The sequence below is a fragment of the Dasypus novemcinctus genome, chromosome 31 (genome assembly GCF_030445035.2).
Source record: "Dasypus novemcinctus isolate mDasNov1 chromosome 31, mDasNov1.1.hap2, whole genome shotgun sequence".
NCBI lineage: Eukaryota > Metazoa > Chordata > Mammalia > Cingulata > Dasypodidae > Dasypus > Dasypus novemcinctus.
The window spans coordinates 25,006,618-25,026,063 of NC_080703.1; the positions used below are offsets into that span (position 1 = coordinate 25,006,618).

Below are 19,446 nucleotides of genomic sequence, written 5' to 3' on the forward strand. Positions count from 1 at the left end.
AACTTTTCTTCCTTTTTCCTTCCCAGGTGTTTGGATTTTTGGCAAGCTTCATGTTTCTAATTGACTTTTTCATTATGCTTCCGGGAAGATGTCAGAAGTCTGAGCTGAGAAAACCTGAGAATAACCCTAGGTCTGAAGCCCTCACTGAACCACTTAATGCTTAAAGACTCCTGTGAACAGGTGTTTCCTAAGGTAGTGACTCTGCCTGATGCTCAAACTCTGGCAGAAGCTCCTGTAGAATTTGGGTAATTTAAACCACTTCCTTTGGAGCATGAGGGGAAGGGCAGGAAGGCAGTTGGTGTTAATATTGGACTGTGTGTCAATTGCCACAAATGAGACCAGAGGGGTTTTTCGTTGTTGTAATGATTGAAACTTAAGTGGTGGTTTTTTTTTTTTTGCATGGGAAGGACATATTTTTAAAATCATACAGAATAACTGATGATAAATTATTTTGTTATTCTTTTAGAACATTTTACTAGGCTTAGCTTCCAAATAATGCTTTATAGCTGTATAAGCAGCCTGATTATGCTTCTTATAAGAAATTTTTTGTTTTTAAATTAACTTGCTTAGTTATGAGTTTATTAGTAAAAGAAACTAAATAGACAGTGATCAGATTATGTTCTGTTCACTGAAATTTAACATATACTTAAGAGATCAATAGTTAAAATGTTGGCCTCGGTTTTTTTACTGTATCGGTTTTTTTACTGTATCTCACTCAGCCTTAAAACTACATTGTGACATTTTCAGATAATTATTGCTAACTCTTTGAGACATTTATATAGCCTAATATAAATTATATATGGGAGATGCTGGTATTTTATGTGTGTAAAAACAACATAAGCAACCCCATGTTTATACTGTACTTTAATTGCTGATATCAAGTTTAAGAAAAACTGTTATATAATGTAGCACATAGAAAAATGAAACTTATGAGGCCTAAGGACCAAAGATAAAAAAGATATACCTTTTGCCCAATACAGTGAAAGTAATTATAAAAACACACTGGGTAAGTATCTGAAGAGATGAATTAGTACTGTGATTTAGAAAATGGTCCATTCCCATGTTGGCAGTTGGCATCTGATTATTTCTGCGTATATCAGTCAGCTCTGCTCAGCTCTCTTTAGTGCTTTCTTTGGAGCCAGTCTTCTCTTTTAAAACCCTGACTAAGAAGTCAGGCACTGAGGCCTTTTTCATCTATTCAGGATGCTTCTCTGTCTCCTTATCACCATGGACCATACGGGTACATCATCACCTGGCAGAGGTGACCCTCTGGTGCTCACTCTCCTGTTAGGCAGTGGTCCAGAATCTTGGGCCCTTTTAATTGTACAGAGTGTGCAGCAGGATTTTTTAGGTCCTTGTTCCCACATAGGCATTGCTCTAGTTTCTCTTTAGAGGAGAACTTTAGAAAGAATATCAAGAGAATCCTGTCCAGGTTCATACCTGTATAAGGGAGTAGTCAAACTACTCAGGAGCTTTCATAACAAGTTCTGATAATTTGGAAGAATTGTCCATTGCTAGCAGGCTGTCCTAGAGCCAAACAAATAGGGCACTTGGGGTTGGGCCTTTCTTACCAAGTGGTTCACAGACTAGACCTTTCTTGTCCTCGGTTTTTTGTTCACTAGTAAGTGATGAGTCCATGCCTCACGTCCGTCAGGACTTGGGTGGAAGTCTCCAGGCAACAATTTCTATCAGAAGTGGTGGAATCACATTTCCAGCAATATAGTTTAATGACCCCACCCTCTTTTTAGTTTCTCATCTGCCGGTTCTGTGTTGTCGATGGGTCTTAGCTGCGTGAATGTGGCTAATGTGGTTCTCAGAAATGGTTCAGTATGGTCAGAAAGCACTTCAGCTCTGACTTACTGATTCAGGACCTTATCAATTTGTATCAGAGCTTGGATGCTAGTGTTAATGGTGATGTCACCACCACCTACTTGGGAGATAATGAAACCCGTCATGGAGACTGTTTTTACTGGGTATGTCATCTAAGACAGGAGAAATAGCCTGGATCTTGGGTCCAAAAAGAAAGACTGATTCAAAGATAACCAGTTTGCGATGGGCAAGTTCTGAAATTTCACATCAAACTGTATCATTGTCATTTTAAATGTCATTTAGATCCAGCTGGAATTCACAGCAAACCATCTGCGCTACCTCAGGGTCCCCACCCATGCACTGGGCTTGGTTGAGCTTGACCTACATAGCCTTAGTTGACCTCTGGCGTTGAGCTTAAGCTCTGCTTGTTCTGAGGTTTCTCCTGCATCTGTTTCATTGGTGCAGCAGGGACCTCTTAGCTGGCCACTTAATTCTTTCCTTTTCCCTAAGATATTATATTCACTGGTGGTTTTACTCACTGTAGAACCTTCCTTCACATTCCTTGTGATGGAATCTATGACTGGTTAGTCTCCCTTTTCTCTTCTGTGGAAGGAATTAGGAGTGAAAAAGACTATTACAGTAAACAAAAAGTTCAAGCAAAACGTGGGACCCAAAACCACTGTTGTGTACAGAAAAGGGAGGGCAAATTCAATAAACTCAATAAATTTGGACCATTGTGGTAAATAAAAAGTTTAAACAAAACTTGGGACCCAAAAACAACAGTTACAGAAAAGAACAAACTTAGTAAATTAAAAAAAATTTTTTATTAATAACGCTGATAAATTTGGTTTGTTGTATTTGATACAAATACAGTGTTTAGAATGGTTCTTAAGAATTATAAGGGAAATACATTCATGGTACAAAAATTGTATAATTGCTAAATTAATGTTCTATTTGGGGACTGGGAAATATATTTTTAAATTGTTTGTAGCCAATCATTTTGTATTTGCCAACTTAAATCGTGTCTGTTTTTTTTTTAATCTCTTTCAATGTCAAATTTTGTAATCTTTTAAAAATCAATTAAAACATTCATACCCTTATAGTTGGTAAATTATTACAGCAGCATGATGTTTAGATTATAGCTTTTTCCAGAGTTCTGGGAGTTGGTTCTACAGCATTGTTGAGTACCTACATGGAATATTGGAGAATGAATTTCCATAGGCATGGGGAGAAGGTAGAAAAGAAACAAGTCCAGTTCTACACATGAGCTTTCTCTCTTGTTGCAAAGTTGGAATATACAATCAAACATTTTTAAGAAGCCGTGTATGAAGAGTTACAAAGGAAAGTTAGGAGCTGCACTCCTTCAGATACTTCAGAACAACAAATTTGGATTCTCCACCACAATTCTAAATGTTTATGTCACATTTAGACACAATGCTAAAAACAAAATAGGCACATTCTCCTTTGGAGAGTTCAGTGGTTGGGAGAGTGTGAAGCAAAACTTGGGTGGTTCTGGTAAAGCTACAAGTATTTGTATAGTTTGCGAAATTCCTGCCTCCAGCCTGTGTGAGAACAACAAGGTCTTTATTTGTTACCAAGAACTCCCTGGAATTTGTACATTCTTCAGGGTTTTGTGTTTCCTTTTGATTAAAGCACACTGTATCAATATGTGTACAGCTTCCAGGAGCAGGAAACCTGTATAATGTGTCTCAAATATTAAGGAAAATTTGTTTCACAAGAAGTCTGGGTAGGGTGTTTTTCACGGCTGGCAAACTCAGTGGCTCGGCAGTGTCATCAGGGACCCAAGTTCTTCCCGCGTGTCTGCCCATCCTTCTGCTTTTTGTGTTTTTGTCTCCAGGATTGACCCTTTATGGTGTAGCAAGAAGGTAGCAACATCGTCCACTTGCACAAAATATCCAACCGTCAGAAGAGAAGGAACTAAGAGGACTTCTGTCTCTCTCAAAGGTGTTTCCTTTTGCGGAAGCCCTTGGTGAACATGACCTCCTTGACTGTTAGTCAGAATACATTAAATGGCCATTCCCAGGCCAGTTGTTGGCATGGCGGGTGGAACCACGGTGATTGCCTTCAAGGAGTCAGGATTTCTCCCATTCCGTTATGATGGGGGGTACCCTTTGAAGCATAGTCTTCTGACCCTTGAACAAAAGTGGTTCCATCTGCACAGGAAAACGGTCCTTGGGTTGGGGAGTGAGCAGTGTCCGTCATAGCATGTAAGGACTGTACCCTCACTAGGAGAAAGAAAATTGGCGATGCTTTCATAAGAAATTAAATCATCAATCTAAGACATTTTTGTAGACCTCACTACCCCCAAGACAAAATAGAAATAAAATGAAAATGAAAACAAACTAGTTTTATTTTTTAGACTAAATTTTAATTCTTCATGTAACATGTATCATAGAAAATTGTTATTAAAAGGTGGGAAGTATTGTTTTCCCCCAGATAGCTTTGTATTTGGCTGCTTTTGTTTTTAGTTTGTATTATTTTTTCAGTCAGGTGTTTCTGGAAACAAGTTTCATTTAAATACATTACATAATACTAAAATTGAAGGGGAAACCCCCATTTTGTTACAGCACATGGCGTCAGGCAGCTGCTGCAAATAAAATGTAAGCTCTACAGCTAGCTTTGTGACCAGTACATCAGTTTGAAATTTGTTCCCTTGCCAAAAGTTTGGCTCTGGTAGCAGGTCGGCCTCAAATTCCAGGGGCTCTTTGTTTGGACAGCCCTTAGCTAGGCTGTTATGTCTAGAAAGACCTCGGTGCATCGCCCCACTGGAGGGAAGGTGGTCTCGCTAAGCTCTGCCCACCTTCTCAGCTTTCAGATACCGGGGGCTCTTTCTTTGGCCTCCAGCCGTCTCTCCTCGGGGTACCGCTGCTGAGGCTGCCTCACCCCGTCTTTTCTTAGTTCCACCCAGGCCTGACCACCTCTCAGGGCTGAGCACCCTGCAGAGGCCGGGCCACGCGCTACTGGCCAATAATAGCCGCCTGCGGTCCTGGGCTCTGGGCCTGGCTGAAGCATCACTGTGAACTCTTGGTTTCTGCTGGGCGCTGCCAGGCGCCTGCCACTTGACCTCTGCTGAAATGAGGGCCTTCAGGACGAGGCAGCCTGGCGCTCGTCAGTTCATTGCATGAAGCAGTTACACGAGGCCACGTAAACGAGGACCCCCGTGGTTACATTATTCAGGCTGCAAGGTTTTTACACTTGTGACAAGGGTCAGAAGGGAAGTTTTCTACGTATTGCAAGGAAGTCCTCACAGTGCGCCATAAGCACTTAAAATCCGTGACTCTTCAGCTGGTCGTCTTAGCCAGTCCAGTCCCTGCAAGGAGCTGGCATATGTTCTTGTGCTGGTCAACCTGTAGCTGAATCACTTCTCTGTCTGTTGGATGCTCCATTATGCTACATGGCAGGCACTTGCCTTTTAAACTCCTTCAGGAGTTTCTTTTTCGCCTAATCATCAGGGCTCCCTTGGACGGTGGGGGGGCCCCTTCCTGCCATTTCTCTGTTGAATTCTTTTTTTAAGATTTATTTATTCTGCCATCCTCGTTGTTTGTGTTTGCTGTCTGTGCTGTGTGCTGTGTCTGCTCATCTTCTCTTTAGGAGGCACTGGAAACTGAACCCGGGACCTCCCATGTGGGAGGGAGGCTCTCATTTGCTTGAGCCGCTGCTGCTCCCTGCTTTGTTGGGTCTCTCATTGTGTTTCCTCTTTGCGTCTCATGTTGCGTCAGCTCGCCGTCTTGCTTGTCTTCTCCAGGAGGCACTGGGAACCAAACCTGGGACCTCCCGAGTAGGCAGTAGCTCAATCACTTGAACCCACATCCGCTTCCCTCTCTTGAATTCTTACATGGATATAACCCTCAGTCCCAGCAGGAAGCAGCAGGAAGCACTTGCATCAGCAAAGGGGCCGGAAGAGTGGAGGTTCTGGGCAGCGGCCATTGGCTAGGATTCCTTTTCTTTGGTGGAAATGGCCTGTGGAAGGCAGTGGTGGGAGAAGCTGGGCGGGGACAGAGTGGTGGGCAAGCTGGGGGCTCCAGGGAGAGGCTGCTGAGTTCTTTGTGGTGACTGGGGCTTGCTTTTATTTTTAATTTTTGAAACATTTCAAACATAGGAAGTCCAGAATATAATAGCACCTGTTGTAGGTACCACCCAGATTTGGTAGATTTACAGCATTATGCTGCATTTGCTTTGCGGTTCCCTTGTTTAAGGAAGAAAAAGTTACACTTTTCAAGTATTGCCACCTCTAATTTCATTCTTCATTTTCCAAAGGTAAACACTTCTGAATTTGGTGGCTATCCTTAAAAATGGTTTTATTGTCTCTACTATAAATACAGATGTATCCATAAATAATGTATGGCACAGTTTTGTGCTAGATATATCATTTCCTAGCTTGCTTTCCTCAATGAATATTTTAAAAAATTTTCCTGATACATATAATTCTATTTCATTTTAAGCCCTATGTGGTATTGCATTGTATGAATATGCCACAATTTACCATTTCCTAGTTGATAGAAAATTTTTAATGTAGTTTTCAGCTTTTGACCATTTCAAATAGTGTTTCTTTTTTTTTTTTAAAGATTTATTTATTTTATTTAATTTCCCCCCCTCCCCTGGTTGTCTGTTCTTGGTGTCTGTTTGCTGCGTCTTGTTTCTTTGTCCGCTTCTGTTGTCGTCAGCGGCACGGGAAGTGTGGGCGGCGCCTTTCCTGGGCAGGCTGCACTTTCTTTACACGCTGGGCAGCTCCTCACGGGCGCACTCCTTGTGCGTGGGGCTCCCTTGCGTGGCACGGCACTCCTTGCGTGCATCAGCGCTGCGCATGGCCAGCTCCACACGGGTCAAGGAGGCCCGGGGTTTGAACCGCGGACCTCCCATATGGTAGACGGACGCCCTAACCACTGGGCCAAAGTCCGTTTCCCCAAATAGTGTTTCTATGAACAAACATACTTGAAAATTTCTTCTTGTGCACAAGAGTTTATATATTGGATGTTCACTTTGAAATAAAATAGTTGGGTTGAAGGGAATGTGCAATGTGAACATGGCTAAAATATTTCCAGATGGGTCTCTAAAATGGTACTACCAGTTTATATTTCCATCAGAGTCTGAAAATGATGGTTTCCCTACTGCTGACCTGTATTTAACATCAGTTCAACTTAACATTTTTGCCTATTTGTCCGGGACTAAAGTGCTATCTCATTTTGTTTTTCATTCCCCATATTGCCAGTGAGCCTGATTATCTTTTTATTTGTTTATTGACCTTTTATGGTTCCACACTTCTGTAAATTGTTTATATCCTTTTTTTTCCATATTGAGTTTTTTCTTTCTAGTTTGAGAGTTCTTGGCATATTAACATCTCTCATGTTTTCTACTTATCTCATCACTCTGGATGGTAGCCTCAAACACTAATTTTTTCTTAAGCTTTATTTGACCTAGTCAGTGAATTTTAACTCTGTCTAAACTGCTATTTAGCCAGTACACTGAGTTATTTTGTTAAACTTTTAATTTTAAAATAGTCTCAAATGTATGACAGTTACAAAAATAATACAAACCCCATACAGAGAATTCCAGTATAACCCCAGCTCCCTGATACCCACATCCACCAATTTTATTAATTTGCCACATTTACCATATCATTCTGTCTGTTGTTCAGTCTGTCAATCCCTCTAGTCACCTGTCTATCCATTTAGCAATCCCTTTTCTGAGCACTTGAGTGTAGGATGTATACATCATGCTTCTTGAACATTTAATGCTGCCATGTACATTTCCTAAGAACATGGATATTCCCTTATGCAATCACCTTAAGTGCAGTTATAAAGTTCAAGAAATTTTAGCATTGATATAAAGCTTATAGTTTGTGTTCCAATTTTTTCGTATGTCCCAAAAATGTCCTTTTGGGTCCCTTCTCCCATATTAGATCCTATCCAGGATTATGTATTGCATTTAACTGCCATTGTCTCTCTCTCTCTTTTTTTTAAAGATTTAATTTTTATTTATTTGTCTCCCCTTTCCTGCAGCCCTCCCCCCACCAGTTGTCTGCTCTCTGTCCATTCACTGTGTGTTCTGTGTCCGCCTGTGTCAGGGGCACCTGGAATGTGTTTCGTTTTGTTGCATCATCTTGTGGTGTCAGCGCTCTCTGTGCGGTACCACTCTGGGCAGGCTGCACTTTCTTTGGCGCTGGGCGGCTCTCCTTATGGGGCGCACTCCTTGCGCGTGGGGCTCCCCTACACGGGGACACCCCTGCGTGGCACGGCACTCCTTGCGTGCATCAGCACTGCGCGTGGGCCAGCTCACCACACGGGTTGGGAGGCCCTGGGTTTGAACCATGGACCTCCCATGTGGTAGGCGGACACCCTATCTGTTGGACCATATCCACTTCCTTGTCATGTCTCTTTATTGTATTTTAAATTGTGGGAACATTTATTCTGAAAAATGGGCTCACTCATGTTTACAGTGTTTTGGCACCCTCACCATTACCAAAAATCCTATTTCCCCAAACCCCGCACCCACTAAGCAGTAGTTCTCCATCACACCGTCCCACCCCCACCACCTTTTGTTGCTTGTGCTGTAATTTTTGTCTCTGTGAGCTAGCATGTTCTCTGACCTTTCCTTTTTAGTAACCAAGGGATTTAAATTTAACGTCTTCAATCTACTACACTCGTTTGCTTTGATACCAACCTAACTTCAGTGGTGTACACAAACTATGTTCCTGTACTCCTCTGTCCTCCCGCCTTCACATAGTGCTTGTCATAATTCACATGTTTATATGTTATGAGTCCAGAACCACTGGTGTATCTTTACTACATTTTATGCACTTACTTTTTAGATCCTGTAAGGGAGTAAAAGTAGAGTTAAAACCATCAACACATGGTTACTGACATTTATATTTGCTTAGTGGAGATCTTTATTTCTTGATGTGGCTTTGCTCCCTTGTCTAGTGTCCTTTCAACCTTTAGAACTCTCTAGCATCTCTTGTAGGTATGGTCTAGTGCTCATGAGCTTTTGTTTATCTTAATTTCTCCCTCATTTTTGAAAGACAGTTTTGCTAGATACAGAATTCTTGGTTTGCAGTTGTTTGCTTTCAGCTTTAAATAGTTCATCTCTCTGCTGTCTTGTCTCCATGGTTTCCTGAGAATCCTTAATCTTATTGAGACTCCGTTGTATGTGACATGTTGCTTCTCTTGTGACTTTGAGAATTCTCATATTTTTGTTGGCATTCAACGATTTGATTATAAAATGACATGGTGGGGGTGCAGATGTGGCTCAAGCACTGTCGTGCCCACCTCCCACATGACAAGTCCTGGGTTTGGTTCCTGGTGCCTTCTAAAGAAAACAAACGATGAGCAGACAACACCCAAAACAACAGCAACAACAACAAGCAAACAAATGAGGGAGCCAACTTGGGGAGGTGGGGGCCAGGAAATGACAAGGAGCAATGAACTCCTGTTGGGAGTTCATTGGGCATCTTGGATGTGTATATTCATGTCATTTGCTGAATTTGGGACATTTTCAGCCGTAAGTTTCTCTCTGTCCCTTTCTCTGTCTCTCCTGGGACTGCCACGATGCATATTTGTTAAGCGTGATGGTGTCCCCCAGCTTCCTCAGGTTCTGGTCGTTTCCGTCATTCTTTTTTCTTTCTGCTCCTCAGACTGGATGGTTTTGGTTGTCTTATTTTCAGGTTCACTGATTCTTGTGCCAGCTACCATCTGCCTTTTTTTTTTTAAACATTATTCTCTTTTTTAAAAAGATACATAGATCACACAAATGTTACATTAAAAAATATAAGAGGTCTGTTGACTTATTTTTAAGTTCATTGACTCTTCCCCCATCTCCATTATTCTCTTAAAACTGTCCAGTGAATTTTTATTACAGGTAATGAATTCTTTCAGTACTAAAATTTATTTCACTTTTATATTTTCCTTTGCTGAGGTTTCTTATGTTTTTATTCACTACCTTTTCTTTACCTTGCTAAACACAGAGTATTGCCCATCAATATATAATTTTTATAGAAAACATGTTTGCAATCTAAGTAAAAAAAGCATTACTTCATTTTTTAAAAAAAGTGAATTCTTGGTTACTAGAGGAATTTGGGTGTATTTCTGCATTTTATTATTTTTATCAAGTAGAGTATGTTGGCTTATTTTTATTCGAAGTTAATGAAAATAGCTGGTGTGGAAGCGGGGTAGGTTAGGAGACTAACATGTTTGACCTCTGATGAACTCGCTCCCATCTGCTTTTGAACCCCTCCAGGAAATTATTAATTTCCATTACTGTCGTCTTCAGCTCTGTTCAGTTCTTTTTCATAGTATCTATTGATATTTTGTTTGTGTTCATCTGTCATTTTCCTAATTTCCTATAGTTCTTTGTCCATGTATTCCTTTAGCAATTTGAGCATATTTAGGACCATTTTAAAAAAGTCTTTGTCTGGTTTGTCCCAGTTCTGGTCCTCCTTGTTGATAGTTTCTAATGATTTAATCCCGCCTTTGCATGGGCCGTTGCTTCCTGTTTCTTTCTGTTTTAAAACCATTTGATGGGAAGTGGATTTGGCCCAAGAGATAGGGCATCCGCCTACCACATGGGAGGTCCAAGGTTCAAACCCCGGGCCTCCTTGACCTGTGTGCAGCTGGCCCATGCACAGTGCTGATATGTGCAAGGAGTGCACCCCGTAAGGAGAGCTGCCCAGCGCGAAAGGAAGTGCAGCCTGCCCAGGAATGGCACTGTGCACACATGGAGAGCTGACACAGCAAGATGATGCAACAAAAAGAGACACAGATTCCCATGCCGCTGGCAAGAATACAGGCGTTCACAGAAGAACACGCAGTGAATGGACACACAGAGCAGACAACTGGTTGGGGGGCAGGCAGGGAAGGGGAAAGAAAAAAAAATCTTTTGCTGAGGGATCCAGACTTGGCTCCATGGATAGGGCGTCCGCCTACCACATGGGAGGTTCAGGATTCAAACCCTGGGCCTCCTGACCTGTGTGGAGCTGGCCCATGCGCAGTGCTGATGTGCGCAAGGAGTGCCGTGCCACCCAGGGGTGTCCCCCATGTAGGGGAGCCCCACGTGCAAGGAGTGCGCCCCGTAAGGAGAGCCGCCCCATGAAATAAAAGTGCAGCCTGCCCAGGAGTGGCGCCGCACACATGGAGAGCTGATGCAGCAAGATGATGCAAGAACAACAAAAAAGAGGCATTCCCTGTGCTGCTGACAAGGAATACAAGCGGACACAGAAGAACACACACCGAATGGACACAGAGACAACTGGGGGGATGGGAAGGGGAGAGAAATAAATAAAAAAATACATCTTTAATTTGAAAAAACCACCTTTTGCTGAAACTGGACATTTTGGTATTTTATGGTTATCCCTGGATTATGAATAACATTTGTTATTCTGTTTGTTCAGCTGGTATTCAGCTAGTGTTATGACAGCCCTTTCCTTGAATGCCAAGAGCTAACAAAAACAAAAACAGGAAACACCTTTCCCAGTCCTGGCAGATAGATCTGTCCAAGTGCTCTCCTTTAGCGTTTATCTGTACAATGGGTTTAGAGAATAGTCCCAGGCTGAAGCATCGGGCCTGCCCTGACCTTTCTGTGCGGCTTACCTTGGGCAGGCGGGTGCAGCCTTAGGAATTTCCTCCTTGATGTGGTTACAAATGCCCCCGCTTCCCTAGAAACAGTTTCCTCCTGTTTCCAGGCACTGTACTGCGTGTCCTACAGCTTCCAGTCCCTCCAGGGGATTCTGTGGGACTCCCTGAGCTGATACCTCCAGGCAGGGCAAGTTCTGGGACCATGAGTCCTCGGGCCACCACCAGATATGGCCAGACAAACATGCTCCCAGGATGTGCACGAAGGTTATTCTTCCTCCGGAACCAGGATTGGGGATGCTCACACCGAGCTCGCGAGCGGGCTCTGCTCTGTGCTCAGCCAGCGAGGGCTGGGGAGGGGCCAGCCAGGGCGCCAGGAGCTTATACAGCCTTATTTATTCCCCTGGGTCTTTCGGCTAAAGCCAGAAGACTTCCTAAACAAATTCTAAAAGAGCTGTAACACTGCAGACAGCTTTTAAGACGCCCTTGTCTTGATTCGGTGTGCCTCCTGTTACTGCAGCCCTTTAACTGTTTTCTGGAACTCTGAGAAGAGTGTCAGTTCTTGCTGGTTGTTCAAAGCCTCTGTTGGGGGGTGGAGCCCTGCACATCTTATTCTGCCGTTTGACTGGGGCAGGACTCCTGGTCCAGTGAGGGTTGGTTGGTTGGTTGTTTTTAGGAGGTAGTGAGGATTGAACCCAGGACCTTGTACATGGGAAGCAGGCACTCGACCACTGAGCTCCATCCACTCCCCAATGAGAGTTGGTTTTTCATTTGTATGTTTGTTTGTTTTTAGAAGTTAATGGGGGTCGAACCCAGGACCTCATATATGGAAAGCAGGCGCTCAACCACTGAGCTACATCTGTTCCCGCATTGAGTTTTTTAACTTCGTTTACTACATTTTTTTCCATATTGTTCTGTTAAGATCTTAAATTCTTTTGACAATACTTAGCTTGTTTGTTGGATTTACTGACTTTTCCTCATGTTGGTTCTGCTTTAACATTCAGAATTGTGATCTCTAGGTTTGCAGTCTCTTAGCACTTTTTATTTGATCCTTAGATTCTAACTCAACCACCTGTGCAGCTTCGGGTACCTTGCCCAGCCACCTGTTAGCCTCTTCCTCTCAACTGTGTTCAGAGCTTTCAACACCTGCAGAAAGATTGTTCCACCAGAAGCAGGTTGGGACTTGCTTTTGGCACTGGACAAACTAATGTCAATCCATGACTCCTGCCCTTGTAATACACTCTAGTCAGATTAAACTAAAATCTACACAGGAAGCGAGAAAGAAACTATTAATAAAACCCACCTCTATGGAATAGGTGGCATGGATGAAAATTCTGCACCATTCTAAGCCACCCTTGGGGCCTCCCGTATCTGTTGTCACATAGAATGTTGCATTCTGCGTCACCCCCAAAAAACCAAAACCATTAGCTTTTGAGCCTGTGGGTCATGGTGTGGGCCGCATGACTCTTCTGGCCTTGGCAGGGCTGGCTTGCATGTCTTGGCATAGGCTTGCCGTTGGCTGGGAGCTCATGCTTCTGGGTAGCTGATTGTTAGCTGGGGAAGCTGATCCTCCTCGACAGGGCTCTCAGCCCTTCAGCAGGCCAGCCTGGGCATGTTCTCATGGCAGTGGCACAGGACAAGAGGGACAAACCCCAAAGGATAAGTGCTTTTTAGGTCTCTTTTATCTCGTTTGCTAGAATTATCAAACCCTGAGTCAGTGAGAAGGTACTACAGAGTTACTGGCCAAAAAGCCTGGTAGAGGGAGAGATGAAGAGTCGGGGCTGTTAGTGTATTCAGTCTTCCATCCCACCCGTATGTTCACTTCCTTGAGTGTGTGACCTCAAAATAAAGTGATAGTCCCTGCCATTGATGGGCATTCTCTGATTAAAGAATATTTTTACCCAAGAGTGAGTCAACAGGGACACATACCTTCTCACAATGGAATATGGATGTTCTCTACGTATAGGGAGAGCTGTTCAATTTAATATGACACTGTGCCTTATGGTACAGATAGCAGCTTTGGGGAGCAGATGTGGCTCAAGCAGTTGGGCTCCCGTCTACCATACGGGAAGTCCAGGGTTCAATTCCCAGGGCCTCCTGGTGATGGCAAGCTGGCCCACGTGGTGAGCTGGACTGAGTGGAGAACTGCCCACTTAGGAGTGCTGGCCTGTGCCGCAAGCTGGCCCGAGTGGAGAGCTGGCGCAGCAAGATAATGCAACAAAAAGAGACACGGGAGAGGCAATAGGAAACGCAGCCGACCAGGGAGCTGAGGTGGTTCAAGAGATTGGGCACCTCTCTCCCACTCCAGAAGATCCCAGGATCAGTTCCTGGTGCCACCTAAAGAGAAGACAGGCACACACAGAAGAATACACAGCGAATGGACACAGATCAGACAGTGGGAAAGGGGATAAATCTTTTTTAAAAATAAGACTTAGGGTAAACAAAAGTTGAGTGAGCACGATTTTCTATGCTCTTGTTATCCCACAATCTATGCTAGACATGATTGGATCACTTGTTTAGAGGGACCCTACCCCGTAGTGCTCCTCATGTTTGTGGGAAGTTGGAACGGGCAACAGGGTAATTATCCAGTTATGTAAAAATGGAAGCTCCCTAGTAGAGGAGTTGGGCTTATTAGAAAAGGGGACTCTCGAGAGCTCGGGCTGGAATTCCTGTCTTCTTCCATGGTGCTAACTTTTTGGAGTTATCAAAACCAGGCAGGAAACGAACCTCCAGGGCCACCCAGATTGTCTTAATCCACCCCTGACCCTTGGGGCTCTGCAGCTTGGTTAGCTGGGGATGGCAGAGTCACCAGCGTGAGGAGTTACTGCCGGACAGGGGGAGAACATGTGTCCATATTCATCTTTCCTTGGTAGCTAGGTACTTCCTGGGCTCAGACATGTTCACACCTGATCAGTTGAGATCTGTTACCCCCCTAGAGATAAGCCAGGTTGTCCTTTATCTGGACCTAGGAGATGCCATTTTGTTATAAGAAGATGGGGTAGAGTGGGTCATTGCAGAACCACCCAAGACAAGTGAGTGTACAAGTTTGTCCACATAGATCTGAGCAAAACGAACCATTCGTCCATCCATCCGTTGAGGTCAAAGCAGGTGCAAAAGCCCTTGAGTGCCTAGGAGCTCAGGGAAGTAGACGGGAATGTCACTTTGTGCAACTTGTAAATACATGGACGACTAGCTGGCCTTGTAGAATTCATCACTGAAGGGTTTTACCGATAGCAGAGAATTCAGTACTTGGAGTTGCGAGTGGCCTGTCAAATCCTTTACGGTAAGGAGTGGGCATATCATTTATGGTGACTGCAGTGCCCGTGGCGGAGGTGGGCACAGTCCACTGGTCTGCAGTAGATATGATGCCACGTATGTTTGGTGGACGTTTTCAGTTCAGTGCCTTTCTTTAGAATAAAATACCGAGTTTGTGATTAAATATGTTTCCATGGGGAGAGGTGGGACCCAATATGATATGCCTTTATTAGTCGACCTGGGTGGCCCAAAGGCCTGACCATGCAGCTGGGCCAGTAATGACAGCCCATGAGCCTTGGATGGATAGAGTTCAGGAAATGTTGGGGTGGTGAACTCCATGGTCAGAAGTCCCGCCTGAAGTTCAGCCAGTTGTACAGGGTACCCGCTGCTAGGAGCGACCAGGTGTTTACCATCACTGGGTGGCTGTGGCATCCCAGAGACTACTCACCTGGGAAGTAGGTGGCTGCTTTTGTCATTGATGCTTTCTTGTCAAGTTTCGTAGGCGAGACCTTCCTTAAACACAGGAGGGAAGCACTCTGTTAGACTTAGGGGAAGCTTTGCAGAGTGCCCCTGAAAAGACCAAGTCCTTTTTCTTCTCCCAGGAAGAGGCACCATCTCTACTGTTAGGCATCGCAAGCTTTATGGGCAGTCACCGTCCTTGGCTATGCATTTGGCTGGCCCTTAGTAAGCACCAGCAGGGTCCCAGTGAGAACATGCGGGGAGCAGGTCCTGGCAGAGGAGAAGCAGGCGGCACAGCCCAAACCAAAACACCCACCACCAAAACACTCAAACCACAGCCAGTCGCTGTGGCTCAGGAATATTTGGGTGCCTCCTGGGTGGGCGTGAAGTGGGGACCCAATCCCATGCTTAATTCTTGGCCCTGCTTGTCCTGTGGCTGTAATTTGTTTCAGTCTGAACTACATCAGCTCAAATTTCGGTCTTTGCCCCATAGGAGCGCCCAAATCCACTCAGCTTCCTGCACGAGCTCACCTGCTCTTCTGAACACCCTTCCAGCCCCTAGCTAGTGCAGCTCTGCCTGTGCCTTTATTTCTAGCAGTCCTCGGCTTTTAGTCATTAGTACATAGGTTTGTGCAGCTTTTTTTCTGGGCTGCCTTCTCTCTGACATTTGGTGGTCTCATTACGCTGGTTTTCGTTTTGTTCCCTTGTTCAAATCCACCTCTTACTCAAACGACTGCTTGTTTGAGAATTGTAGTGGCTGACGACTTTCTTCCCCACCCACCCCGCTGGGGCCCAGAGCTGACACCTCTGAGCCTAGATGGGGTCCTGGCCTACCAGGTCCCTTGGCCACCCGACTGACCCCTGGGCTGGTGGACACTAGGACCTGGAACAGACCATGGCAGAGTCCAAGGACCCGCAGTGTGGCAGGTTGGGGTCCCCGGGAAGCAGATCCTGAGGCATAGTCTAGCCTGCAGGAAGTTCATTAGGGGGCATCAGAGAGCGCACATGTGCTACCCTGGAAAATAGGACCCTGGGCAAAACTGCACGCTCCAGCCAAAACAATGTCCAGAGATGGCTGCCGCTGAGAGTGAGTGGTTCACCACCTCCCCGGCAGCTGGGAGAACCTCGAGGGTGGATCTGGGTGGGCTGGCACCTCATTGGTGGTGGCCCACCCCTACACTGCTCAGACCCACCTGCACAGAAGTTCCGAGAGCGGCTCCTCCAGGACCTGGTGGGCCTCTCTTTCCCAGAAAAAATGTGAGAGAGATGAGGAAATGAACGCGCGCCCCGCTGCTGCAGCTGATGATCTCAGCTTTCCCCTGCTCTCCATTCTAGGTTCTTCTCACCCGCAGCTAGCACCTCTGCTGGGTCTGGGTGGCTTACCTGGTGGAGTGAGCCAGCCCCTCCTCCCCGTATGGTCCAGCGCCCTGTTTACTGTGCCCTTGTCAGGGTGGGGCTGTTGTAATTGTCTCCTTACCACCAAGGTTGGGCAGGGGAGTACTAAGAGGCCCACGGGGGGTCATCTGAGTGCCCAGCCTCCTCCCCCCCCTTGTGTAAACAGCAGCCCCAGGCCCTCCAGATGACCAAGGTCAGCGACCCTTCCCGGGATGGTCACTCCCCAAGAGGAGCCTCAGCCCAGCTGGTGACCAACTTCAAGTTCAGTTTGGCTCCCGCTGCGTTCCCTGATGGAACTGTTCTCCCTTTGGAAGTCAGGACCTCCAAGCCCACAGCGCCCAGAGTTGCAGGGACAGGAAGCACACGTTCTCCAGGGAGGCTCCTGCGGGTGGTGGAAGGCAGGGCCATCCCTGCCTCACCTCTTGGTTCCCAATCCCATGTATTCTACCCTCTGGGACACAGGGCCATGTGACGGTCCTGGACTTGGCTGTACACAGCACCCTGGAGGCTGATGCCCATCCTCACATATATTGTCTCTGAGCTGGTGCCTCAGCTGCTGCTTCAACAGGCCAGTCCATCGCTATTAGGCCAGCACCTTCTGGGTGGCACAGAATGTATCAGGACCAGTGGATCCCTGGTTACTTGCCCACTGCTGCCTGCCCTTTGCTGTAACATGCGTGCCCTAATCTGATGCTAAGGTTAGGGAAATCACAAACCTGAGGGATCAAACTCTGTAAGCCCGTGGATAGTGGTGCTGGATGAGACCCCGTGGGCAGGAAAGGCGGACCCCTTACCAGAAGTTACCCATTCCTCTTAGAATGAATCTGTCCCTTCCATTTTGGAAGGGGTTCGACATAGTCCACCTGCAATCAGGTGTTGGAGGGTCTCCTTGACGGATGGTGCCGTATCAGGGACTCAGGCTGGTTTCTGTTACTGACACTGTATTAGTTTCTTACTGCTGCTGTAACAAATTACCACAAATTTAATAGCTTAAAAAACACTATGGGAAGTGGACTTGGCCCAGTGGTTAGGGCATCCGTCTACCACATGGGAGGTCCGCGGTTCAAACCCCGGGCCTCCTTGACCCGTGTGGAGCTGGCCCATGTGCAGTGCTGATGCGCACAAGGAGTGCCCTGCCATGCAGGGGTGTCCCCCACGTAGGGGAGCCCCACGCGCAAGGAGTGCACCCCGTAAGGAGAGCCGCCCAGCACGAAAGAAAGTGCAGCCTGCCCAAGAATGGTGCCGCCCACACGGAGAGCTGACACAACAAGATGACGCAACAAAAAGAAACTAGGCGCGGTCACAGAAGAACACACAGGGAATGGACATAGAAAGCAGACAACTGGGGGCGGGGAATGAGGGAGGGGAGGGCAAGGCAGGGAAGGGGAGAGAAAAAAAAAAAACCTAAAAAACACTAACTTATTCGGTTACAGTTCTGGAGATCAGAAGTCTAAAATCAAAGTGTTGGCAGGACGGCATTCCTTCTGGAAGAGTCTGTTCCCTGGCCTTTCTCAGCTTCTAGAGGCTGCCTGCAATCCTTGGCTTATGGCGCTTGCTGCCCATCACTCCAGCCTCTTGTTTCTGTCATCATGTCTCCTACTACTCACTCTCTTCTCCTACCTTCCTCTTACAAGCACCTTTTTTATTATTTTGGACCCACTTGGACAATCCAGGATAATCTCCCCATCTCAGATCCTTCACTTGGGCATACCTGCGAAGTCCATTATGCAGCCCCCCACAGGCAGGTCTGCCACCAGCAGTGGCAGTAGCCAGATCAGCCTCGATGAGCGGGAGCGCTTGCTGTTGAGTCCGCCAGAACCTCCAGTCCTGCTACCACGGGCATCCGGTTAATGGGCCCATGGTGCCAGCTTTCAGAGACCAACGACTGAAGCTGGCTGACGTCAGCGGAGCCCTTCTGTCCCAGCTGTTCAGTGCCTCTCCCTTGGCGAATGTTCCCTTGTGGATTAACATGCAGGTCCCTTGTGGATTAGCGTGCAGTTCAAAGCTTATGCCCACTCCCATAGCTTTACCTACATGGCTCTCCCTCAGAGGTCCCTGTCCCCAGTCTTCTGGTTTTTCTATTTTCCGACCCCTGACAAACAAACCAAGACATTCACTGCTACCCATGAGTCTTTTTTTTTTTTTCAATTAAAAGCAAGTGTTTATTTTGTATGAAAAAAATTACAGAATACTGATCACAGGAACAATTTGCCGGTTTTACTGAGTAATTATTGTTCCTATGCTATAATGTTGCTATCTTACATTTATCTGGTCCACTCCCGCTCTTTTTTGGTTACTATTTGCAGGGAATGCCTTTTTCCAACCTTTCGCTTTCCCCCAGTTGTGTCCTTCGCAGGGGAACGAATTCCTTGCCCACGGGTCGAGCGCCGCGTCCTCCCCGCTCGGCCACCAGAGGGCGCGCGGGCGACGCGGCGACACCAGCCCCGCGGCCCCTGCGCGGGCGCCACCTGCACCGCGGGGCTTTGTTTTCGCAAAAAGAGGGGCGTGCCGGGCGGGAGGGGCCCCGGCGACTGTTGGCGGGAGACCCGGCTGGCTCCCCGGGGTCCCGGGAGGAAGCAGCTGCCCGCCGCCGGCAGCCTCGGCCTCCTTCCGCCCCGACGTCGCCAAGTGCCCCGGGGGCTGCTGAGACCTGGGGCGCCGGGGCTTCGAGGGCCCGTTGAGCCCCCACGGGTTTTGTTCTGCCTGTGGTGTGGCTTTTAAAACCATGTGCAAAACTTAGGAACAAGGCCAGCTCGTCATCAAAACTCAGACGCCCACTTGTCTTGGTCGCGGGGCCTCTGGCCGCCCCCGCGGTCACCCCTGCCCCGGGGGGCCCCGGGGGGAGTCCCGCTCAGCTCCCTGCTGGGTGTGCGGTGTCCCGGCTCTGCCCCCACCGTTCAGGGCCGGGCCACCTGGCCCCTTTCCTACCGTGGCTGTATTTTGC

The 19,446-nt window shown here is 46.5% G+C and overlaps 1 protein-coding gene, 1 long non-coding RNA gene and 1 other non-coding gene across 3 annotated transcripts in view; 1 reads left to right on the top strand and 2 right to left on the bottom strand.

Annotated features, from left to right (window-relative positions):
• The window catches only part of CMTM6 (CKLF like MARVEL transmembrane domain containing 6), a 21,169-nt gene extending 18,260 nt beyond the window's left edge, over window positions 1-2,909 (top strand). Inside the window, exon 4 of the mRNA XM_004471110.5 lies at window positions 27-2,909. Coding sequence (XP_004471167.1) covers window positions 27-164 — 138 coding nt within the window. The 3' untranslated portion in view covers window positions 165-2,909. The remainder of the gene's footprint in view (window positions 1-26) is intronic.
• LOC131277031 (uncharacterized) lies at window positions 2,615-15,265 on the bottom strand. The gene is made up of 2 exons (XR_009184224.1): window positions 15,097-15,265; window positions 2,615-4,055 (listed from the first exon to the last, which is right to left on the bottom strand). It is a non-coding gene; the product is annotated as an uncharacterized lncRNA (long non-coding RNA).
• On the bottom strand, window positions 11,797-11,858 carry LOC111767262 (U7 small nuclear RNA). Its single transcript, XR_002799128.1, has one exon. It is a non-coding gene; the product is annotated as a U7 small nuclear RNA (small nuclear RNA).
• Window positions 15,266-19,446: the final 4,181 nt, after the last annotated feature.